We start from the raw sequence: 10,014 nt of genomic DNA, 5'->3' as shown, positions 1-10,014 counted from the left end.
CCAGAGACACAAGAACTTCAAACGGAGGACGGAATAGTTGCATTCTTCTATTTCTTTCAGCTTCAATCGACACCTCAGATCCACACGATGTATACGAATCCCTACAATTTGTAAGCACTGAATTGGTTGTTTCTCAAGTAAAACCAGTAATGTTTCAAAAAAATACCTCCCAGTTAGATTACGCTTAAGATGGTGCCAGAAATTAAACGTCATGGAGGATATGTCAAATTCTGAATGGGAAGTAACTTCCAGTAGTGCATTCACTATTTGCATGGCATCGCCTGAACCTTCAAAATAAATTGTAAGTGTAATTCTTAAATGGTCAGGATGATTTGGTTCATGTACAGCATGAAAAAACAGATCCATATTTTGATCATCGTCATCATCGATGAAGTGTTACCTGTTGCAATCAAGTCAACGTAGGAATCACCCATGTCTGCAAATAAACGAGCAATAGCTTTTACATCTTCTTCATCCTGGTAATAGAAAAAGAGTTATCAATGACAATGATGAAAAACACATGTGGATACACATTTTACCATGTAACAGTACAAGTGCTTATGTAAATCTAAGTATCCAACACTACACTAATAAATAATCCCTCTGTCCCATAATATAAGAACGTTTTTGACACTACACTAGTGTAAAAAGCATTCTTATATTATGGGACGGAGGGAGTAACAATCAAGGAGAAATCTGCAGATGGAGGAATCCGATGTGCTTGGTTTGAACCCAACTCAATCACACACAAAAAAAATTGGTAGCTAAGAAATTGGTGAATGCTTTGGCTAATCTTGGCAAGAAAATAAATTGGGAGCAGATACAGAAGCATGAGCATGCAAAAAAAATTATGACCACTCAAGCCAGAGCAAAAAATTTGGCATGACCAAATATTTGGTATGGTGGATCTGGGCACAAAACAAACACATTGATAGATCATTAATGCAGAGTATGGTAAAGATGTTACATACCTTAGATGAGTCTTTCAGCTGCTCTTTGAGGCCCATAACATGAGGGATGAGAATTTGGATCAGCGGAAACTGTTCAGTGATGCCACAAGAATCTCGAGATACAGTAAAATGTATCAACTCAGAGGTAACTGGCAAGTTAGAGACGAGCGTATTATTAGCAAGCTGCTAACAAAATCCTGAGAACATAGGGTCTATCTTAGGTTTAACTGAATGCAGCCATTCACAATAACTATGGTGGGCTTGGTCAAGCATAGCTTATCCAATAAGCTAGGTTTGGGGACTTCTTTGCTTATAAGATCAGAAGGCCAGCTTACGCGACAAGCTGGAGAAGCTTTTTGGAACAATTTTGAGCTTACAAATTTACAAGGACAACGGTGTGAAGAAATATCTCCTTATACAAATCAAGAAAAAATTCACATTTCATAAACATATCTTCGAGCTGGTCCAATGAAACTCATCCATCATCAAGCGCCAGAGATAGGGGGACCCATCAGGACCATAAATTAGTTGACCCTAGCAATGTCGATAGATAGTAGTGTCTGCAGTGAAGCAGCAGCAGAGCAGCATGTGAACCAAGATCTTGGCAACAACAGAAAGCATGTAGCCTCTGATCTAGACAATGATCAATGGGTGCAAAAGATGCACGACCATGTTCATATCCAACTGCTAATTGCAATCCTTAATCTTGATTGCACAGGCCAATTGGGAAAATGTAAGAAAGTGTCGCATTCAGGGGGGGCTGGCTTTTCCGTTTGGCTGGTTTTTAGAGGTCAGTAAATCTTGAGCTAGAAAATAAACATCTTGTTACTCAAAGAAGTTGCAGTTGAAACTTGATGTATCCAATCTACACTCTGCTGAGCTCCGCAGCTTCCACGATGAGCCAGCGGGCTTGATTAGGGCTTGGTAGCTCCACCGATGTGAGCGCACAGAGGTGGTGGTGCATAGCCTGGAGAAAGAGGGGGAGAGTTGGAGGGGAAGCCTGCAAGAGGTCAGGGTTCGTGATGGTGTGGCTAAGTGAAAATGTCTGCAAGGAAGACACATTGTCCATCCTCATCTCTGTCAACACCGCACTGCAGCAAAGATCACTGGCATTCAGACCCATAGTTGTATTGCAAAACAGCACCTATCTGAAACTAGCAATAATACTCGCCAAAGTTTCATTGACCTCTAGAGACCAGCACCAAAAATTAGTTTTTAGTGAAACTTGTCAAAACCTACACAAGCTCTCATCCAGCTCTGGAGACCTACACCAGAAATCTGTTTGTATGAAGAAACTTGTTGAAACCTAGTTAAGTGTTAATTGATTTTGCTTGTAACCAGAAACATGCGCTTGGCTTTGACTGGAACTTGTTGTAATATGGAGCCCCAAATTTGTACAAAACCACATCCCAATTCCATATGTGTTCCCTGGAAACTCACAGATTTTTAGTGACTTTGAGCAAAGATCCATAATTGATTTGCATCCTTCCTTTGAACTTGATTATCCATAAATTTAACATCACAAATAGCAAGAATTACCCAATACTATTGTCATTTGTCATGCATAGAAAAAACATGCCTAGAGCAGATGGTCGAAAAATTAACCAAACTCAATGTGTCAACTTTTCTATGTTGGTAGCAACTGAATAAGGTGAACAGTGGTACATCACTGTGGTAGCAAGAGCATAGCAGTAAGTGATTGACTGAGGTGACAGATGAAGAAAAAATGAGAAACTGGCAAGAGATGAACTAAAATATGACAGGAACTATGTGCGCTAGCAAACAATACCATTTACAGCTGCCTCCAGAAATTGATCTGTGTTCAACGAAGAGAGTGCCGTATGGACCAAAGGATGTGAAGCAAGGGTAGCTGCGGTAATTCTGAGAAAAAATAAAAGAGAACTTCCATAAATTCATTAGACCATTACTGTTTGGCAGCAGTAGTATAGAAAGAATACAAATTATTAGATGTACCACAACAGTTAGATTCTCAAGGAATAAAGTATTACTATATCAAAATCGCAGAAGCAGCATACCCATGACAGAAACGAAGCCAAGAAGCAAAACCCTCCAAAACCTGCGAAAGGAAGAACCAGAATTAACTACCAAAATACTCCCACTCCCCTCATTGCATAACTATGTCTCGGAATTTCATATATGTAGTTCTGGTCTCTGGGTTCAGATAAGCATATTGAAGCATTAATATGGATAAAATGTCTGCCTGGCTGAAAAGAGATCCGTCTGAACTCTGAAGTTACAAGTGAGACTGCTCCCAGACTATCGGGAAAGGCGTGTACGGTGTAACAATCTAAGCTAGTTTGTAACACAATGAGAATATGTGCAAACATCAAAACTACTTTTGCTAGTACGTGGCAAGTGGATAGCACATTATAAACCAACCTTCTAATCGAACCCCTTATCTTAGTACAAGGGGCCATAACATAACCAGTGAAAAGAACTGCAACTAAAAAATACCTCTCAAGTATAGTACTTTCAAATGTACGTCATAATGGCCAAAAGAAAGGGAAGTAGCCCAGAGGACTCAGTTATGGAAGGATTTTGCGTATGCATGCAAGATATGAAACAACAGATAATGGGAATATTGGGTTTACTATTCAACTGTTCTGTATAGCTCAATTGAACGCTATTGGTTCTCATTGCCTTCTGTACCTGTTGAGTTATTTTAGCAAATGCTTTACCTAAAGCGCTACTTTTTTCAGTGGCTTTCCTTTTCTGCTTGGGGCAGGTGCGGGTGTGGACTTACTTATCACACCTATGAAGCAGGTTTCCTTAGCTACTTTAGCATGTAATGAGTTTGATTGTGCCATATGAAGCTATCTTTACGAGGAAGAAACTAACCTGTTCTTTTAGCTCGTCAAAACCCAAGCAAGCAGTCAATAGACTAAGAGCAACATTAGCTGATGAACAAAGGTCGTTCTCAAACTGATTGCGCCTTTCAGGACGAGCAGCTATTTTATAACTAGAAGTTTCCTGTCAAGATAGCATACAAATAGGTTACAATTTCACCAAGAAAAAGTATAATATACATTGAATGTGATATACAACAAGTCCTTCATTGATTATATTAGGACAATCTGGACACTTATTCATTGAGTGTGATAGTTCTGGACCATAAGATTTTGAGCATATGATGCACATCACTCTACTGAACTCGACACTACGCTATGGAAAACATATGGTTAAAATAATACTGTTGTATGATTTAAAACAAATCTGGTTCAAGATTTGGAAGCTCTAGGAAAATCATCAATGGTATCTATGAGTGTGATTCATCGATGATCTACTTTTTTATTGAAAATAGAAACATGACCATTGACAACCACCGACTACTAAGAGAAAACTTCTGCAAATGGTAAAGAGAGAAAAACAAAGTTTGTTGCTTCACCAACTTACCTTCTTTTCACAGAAATGAGAAGAAGCCAAAAATGCCCAATTTACATGGCATGCAATCATATGTTCAGCTTATTTGACTCAAGACTAACAGATTATTAAGTGCTTAAAAGAAGGCATGAAACTTCAATTCGCAAGGCATACAATCATATGTTCAGCTTATTTGACTCAAAATTAACAGATTATTAAGTGCTTAAAAGAATGCATGAAAGTTAATATGATATTGTGAAATGACCTAACAAATTACAAATGAAACTTCAGCTACGAATAGCTTTTATCCCTTTTCCTCTATATAAACAGAGGATATGAGGACTAATATTATTTGAGAGTCTGAGACTATGATAGGCAACCAAATGAAGCTAAATTTGTTATGTACCTGTGGCAAGATAATAAGCAGTTCAAGGAAACTTGGAATGAACTCTTGTTGAGATTTCATTTCATCGCCTAGCCAGTTCACGATGCCACCACCTCCCCAGTCCTCCACAGGTACATGCACAGCCAGAGCAGCAATTGCAATACAAATCTGAACATGGTAGAACAAGTGTTGTTGTCATTAGAATTTTGTCAGTATAAAATATGCTTGCTTAATTCAATCATCTACCTGTGTTCTAACTTTTGGTGGTCCTTTGTTAAATTTCTTTAGCAATCCCTGCAGATGGAAAACAGTTAAACAAAAAAGGGACAACGCCCTTAGCAAGATCGACTGGAGCTTATAATTAGGGGAAGAGGTCCACTTGTCAACCCTCAACTTACCACTTAGTTTAAGACTCAACCCTCAACTCAAAAACCGGTTACTCCACAACCACTACCGTTCAAAACACACCCTTCACTCCATTTCACTGGTTTTTACCATTGGTTTGACCTGGTTTAGCTCCCGTAGACGCCAGCTCAATGTGTGATGTGGCGAGGATAGATATGGTCCCATCTGTCTCTCATGTGACTGAGCATTTTATCGAGCAGTTGGCGTGCAAGGTCTAAAGCTGCCGACAATGGTTAGCTGCGTCATCCGACCGCAGCGATCCAGGTGATCAGCTGACGCAGCGGTGCAGGTCTTCGTCGTCGACACGCGTGGAAACCCACACCGTGCTCGCCGCAAAGCACGCAGGGTGCGCGTCCAGGCCGAGCATCACGACGAGTGCATGCTCAGCCAACGAGTTCCTCCGCCTGCGCGTGCTCGTGGAGCGGGAGACGGCGCCTCCATGGTGTAGGCTAGGGGAGGCTCAGGGCCACGTAGGGGCATTGCCAGCGACGTCGCTGGCGGCAGCAGAGATAAACGGTGAGCATGAGGATGGCCACGGTGGTGCCTGCGGCGACAAGGACCTATGCGCAGAGGCCGAGCATAGGGGTGCGCCATAGCCAGGTGCTAATGAAGCCGACAGCAGCTGCTTGGGCTGCTGCCCATGGATGTGAATGTAGTGCAACTTCGATGCCCATGCCTCATTGATGCCCACGGATGTGGGCGCTGGTCGCTGCACATCGTCGTCTTGCTCACATCGGTTCAGCGACACGAGCAGTAGCTCGTTGTGGTCGCCCTGTACGCTGAGTACTCTCTGACGTCCTGTACGATGCAATTCCCTTATCGGCCGGTGCATTTGGCCGCTAGAAACAAGCAGGTACAAGCTAGCTAAGCTAAGCAAATAGGCTGGTGAATTGATTCTTTAGAGATAAACACGTGCGCAACACAAGCAAGCTGCCCTAAGCAGCTTAATTGACACCGGGAAGGCCGCGAGGCAGCTACTTGCATGTTCATGGAGGCACACAAGCGGTGGGGAGCGATGAGCCGGGCAGCAGAGACAACATGGGCGAGTAGAGGGAGCATAGGGTTTGAGCGAGCAATTGGGGTTTGAGTCTCAAGCGCACAAAACGTGCTTGAGACTATGTCACGATGGAGATGTGTAAATGGGTACGATAGGAAGGGGAGTGCTCGAGCGCACAAAACGTGCTTGAGACTATGTCACGATGGAGATGTGTAAATGGGTATACTATAACATGTGGGACCAGACACTTTTTTAAGTAGTCAAGGTGACGTGGCAAACGTTGATGAGGCAGTCAAGTTGGTGAAAACCAGTCTACTCAGCGAAAACCAGATTGAGGCAAGTGTAGGGTTGAGCTTAGAACTGTTTGGCAAGTTGGAGGTGTGAAGTAATCGGTTTTGAAGTTGAGGGTTGATCCTTAAACAAAGTGGTATGTTGAGGGTTGAAAAGTGGACTTAGAATTGATAGTAGTGCAAACCAGAGTTACACAAATTATACTCTTTACTCTTATATTGAAAAACTTGAAAAGCTGATGCTTACATATAGAGAGTCTTGCAATGGTCGAAAAGCTTCTGACGGTAACTCCTCAAAATCCCTTTGCACCTAAAATGCAAGCATATTCAAGATAAATCATTAAGAGTTACACTAATTAACAAGTTTCTAGATAGTACTCCCTCCGTCCGGAAATACTTGTCATCAAAATGGATAAAAGAAGATGTATCAAGACATATTTTAGTTCTAGATACATTCTTTTTTATCCATTTTGATGACAAGAATTTTGGGACGGAGGAAGTAAGAAATAGCATAATGCATCTATGTATGCATGTTTCACCTTGCTTCTGAGAGTCTGAGAACAAAACATGAGAGTCTCTAAATTGCTGCTTTCGTCATGAAGTAAGCTGTCAGCTACCTGCATAATGAGAACAGAATGATTGGATGCCTTCGGGATAACCACCAACCACAAAATAAACAAGATGGCCCAGTGTAAAATAAAATACTTTGCACCATAATTAAAAACTGCCTCCAAATCTGAAATAAAACCCTGCATTTGCTAGGAAGACACTCTGTGTATACAATAAGAAAAACATAGTGACATGGTACAATGAAAATGAATTTTAGAGCGCATCAAACTTTTCATGGAATTTTCCTCAACTGATAAATACCACGGCAGTGAGTAGAAAAGATTGGATAGCCAGTCCCACAGCTAAAAATGCAACTTAAACTAACAGCAAAAACTGAACTTGCCCACATTCCCAGGGTTTACACATTCAACTTGCAGCAAAGTTCAGCACAGAACTAGAATTCAATCCTGCGTCATCTAAAGCAGTTCATATTCTAGCCACTGGCTAAAACCAAGCCTGATCTGCTCTACGTTTTCAAAACTCTAGTCTTGACACTACAATGAATACTAAAGCAGCTCTACATTAGCTGTCACACCCACAGGCCCAAATTGAAATCCAATAAAACGATCAGACACTGGAGAAGCAGAAGAAAAGCACGCTTCAGACAAAACAAATCTCAATACATCGCCTCCAACCACCACTCCAGAGCAATCACACAGCTGAACCACTCCAATATCTCGGAAATTCTGCGCCAGCCGGGCCAAATCCATACAAACACGCCCACATCCCACCCTCACCACACCGAATTCACCGCCTGAATATCTCTGTAGGCAAACGAACACGATTGGGGGACATGAATCGAATCGAGCCGGGGAGGAAGCCCGCGCGCACCTGCCACGCGTCGAGCGTGTGCTGAAACTTCTGCAGCCAGCGGTCGGCAGCGGCGCGGATGGTGTCGTCGGGGTGGTGGTACAGCGCCGCGAGCGCCTCCTTCACCGTCGCCGTGGCCTGCGCCTCCATGCCGGCGCCGAACCCTACCGCCTCCTCGACTGTGCCGCCGCTGGCGCGCTGCCGTGAGTAACCCTCGACGGTGGACGATTTCCGCGGCGTACTGGATCTGCAGCCGGCGATTCGGGGCGGGTAGGGTTTTTGGAGGAGGAGAAGAAATTTGAAACGGAGAAGGAGAGAGGGGCCTGCGCGAGTGTGCGGGATTCGATTCGATGGACGGGGGAGGGAGGGGGAGACGCGAGACGAGAGACAATTGTTTGAGATTTTCTTTTCTTTTCCGTTTTTGTTTCTGCGCCGATGACAATTGTTGTGAGCTGTACCTGTCTCCGTGCGCGTGTGATCTGATGACATTAATTAATTATTTTTAATTGATAGGGTGGCTCCCTGGTATGATATCCTTTGGAAAAAGGAAGGAAATGACTTTCTTGGCGACGCTTGCTGGCCGCTCGATCAAACTCGATCTAAAGGACCATGTGTAGCTTCCCCGACCACCACCTCCGCTTCCTCCTTAATCCACACAATCATGATGGTTCATCCCTCCCCTTATTCATTCATTCCCGAGCAGCTCGCGCCGGTGAGGTGATGGCCGGCACCAACTCCATGCCTATCTCCTTTGCGCACGGATGCTTTGCTGCCCTTTGGGCACGCACGTCACATCTCCTTCTTACCCATCCACTGTTTCTCTGCACCGGCGAGTCGTGATACGGCAAGGCCGCGACGATGTGAAGATGGTCGGCGGCGATGCGGGCGGAGTAGGCGGCCACGGATGCTGCGACCGGTGGCCATGGTTGTTGGATAGACATGTTGTGCTACATGTGTCGACAGCGACCAGCAACAACTGGTGCTGCAACCAGCAACTGTTGATGGTGGAGACGGTGACCTCCGGTGCTGCAATCGGTGAAAAGCTGCAACCACACTGACCAGTTGCTGCAGAGCACCCTAGGGTCATCCCCGTAGATGCACCACCATCACCCCCAAGCACCAAGTGGGCCAATTACTAGAGCCCACGCAAGGGCTATCGAAACCGAGGTTACTTTTCTCCTTATCGAGCTCCTCTTCAACTCACATGAGACATGGCTACCTCAAGCGGAGACCTTGTGCGTCCTTAGGTACCAAGGAGAAGGCCATGAAGAAGCAATGGGACAAGACCAAGAATTAACGAGAGCAAACGAGGAGAAGGAGAAGAAGATGCGCAGGAATGCATTTGCCCGGACGATCCGGACACCATCCCGGACCATCCGGGCCGAGCCGCCTCTTTGTACAAGCGTCCGGACTAGACATCCGGACCCTGATCAAACAATCCAGACACCTACCGGGTGATATGAGCAACCGTCGGACATCTGGCCACCAACTCGGACGTCCGAGTAGGACACCCGAAGCTTTCACATGAAGTCGAACCATCCGGGTACCTACCCGGATATCCGGCAATTGCCCAAACAATCCGGGTAGCTACTCGGATGATCCAGCCCTGCCTGCTCACAGCTCGGCCAAGAGGCCATGTATTCCTCTCCCTCACCCCAAATCCACTTGTACTATAATAGACGACCCTACCTCATATCCATGGTAGCAAAGTATATTGAACGAAATTGAGAGAGCTTTGCTCCTTGTACCTCGTCCTAGAGGATCAAGCCCTCCTAAGGGAGAAGAATCTCTCAAGATTGTCAAGCCCACCTAAAGGAGAAGGTTCCCCATCACAGGATCACCAAGACCTCCCATGGGAGAAGGATCCCTTGAGATCATCAAGCCCCCAACTACTTAGGAATTGGGAAGAACTACCCTTGATACTCTTTCCCTCTTGTTGACCTTGTAATCTTGTGAATCTCATGTGTTTGCAAACTTTGTGGATGTATGATTTGAATCTTGTCTTGAGTGAATTTCCCTCTTGTTCTTGAGTGTTCTTCTAGATCCCCTCCGGGTGTGGGTGATTGGGCAAGGTTCATTAAATCTTGGAGTTCTCCCCCTCACTTTTCTAGCCAATTTTGTTTTGTTCTTCCTAATTTTGAAAATCCCCACAAAAATATGCATGCCAATTGTTTTGCAATTTGTTAG

The 10,014-nt window shown here is 44.2% G+C and overlaps 1 protein-coding gene across 2 annotated transcripts in view; it reads right to left on the bottom strand.

Annotated features, from left to right (window-relative positions):
* LOC119269047 (transportin MOS14-like) overlaps nt 1–8,232 on the bottom strand; it is a 14,295-nt gene extending 6,063 nt beyond the window's left edge. Inside the window, exons 1-12 of one of the 2 annotated variants that reach the window (XM_037550798.1) lie at nt 7,849–8,232; nt 6,948–7,025; nt 6,656–6,718; nt 4,963–5,010; nt 4,738–4,884; nt 3,810–3,941; nt 2,987–3,027; nt 2,740–2,831; nt 972–1,099; nt 401–476; nt 167–287; nt 3–101 (exon numbers count right to left, since the gene is read on the bottom strand). In XM_037550798.1, coding sequence (XP_037406695.1) covers nt 3–101; nt 167–287; nt 401–476; nt 972–1,099; nt 2,740–2,831; nt 2,987–3,027; nt 3,810–3,941; nt 4,738–4,884; nt 4,963–5,010; nt 6,656–6,718; nt 6,948–7,025; nt 7,849–7,977 — 1,154 coding nt within the window. In that variant the 5' untranslated portion in view covers nt 7,978–8,232. The remainder of the gene's footprint in view (nt 1–2; nt 102–166; nt 288–400; nt 477–971; nt 1,100–2,739; nt 2,832–2,986; nt 3,028–3,809; nt 3,942–4,737; nt 4,885–4,962; nt 5,011–6,655; nt 6,719–6,947; nt 7,026–7,848) is intronic. The other variant, XM_037550802.1, reaches the window with a different exon arrangement.
* Nucleotides 8,233–10,014: the final 1,782 nt, after the last annotated feature.

The sequence above is a fragment of the Triticum dicoccoides genome, chromosome 1A, assembly GCF_002162155.2.
Source record: "Triticum dicoccoides isolate Atlit2015 ecotype Zavitan chromosome 1A, WEW_v2.0, whole genome shotgun sequence".
Lineage (NCBI taxonomy): Eukaryota > Viridiplantae > Streptophyta > Magnoliopsida > Poales > Poaceae > Triticum > Triticum dicoccoides.
Note: the sequence above shows the minus strand (reverse complement) of the source record. Positions and strands in the feature narration are given on the sequence as shown.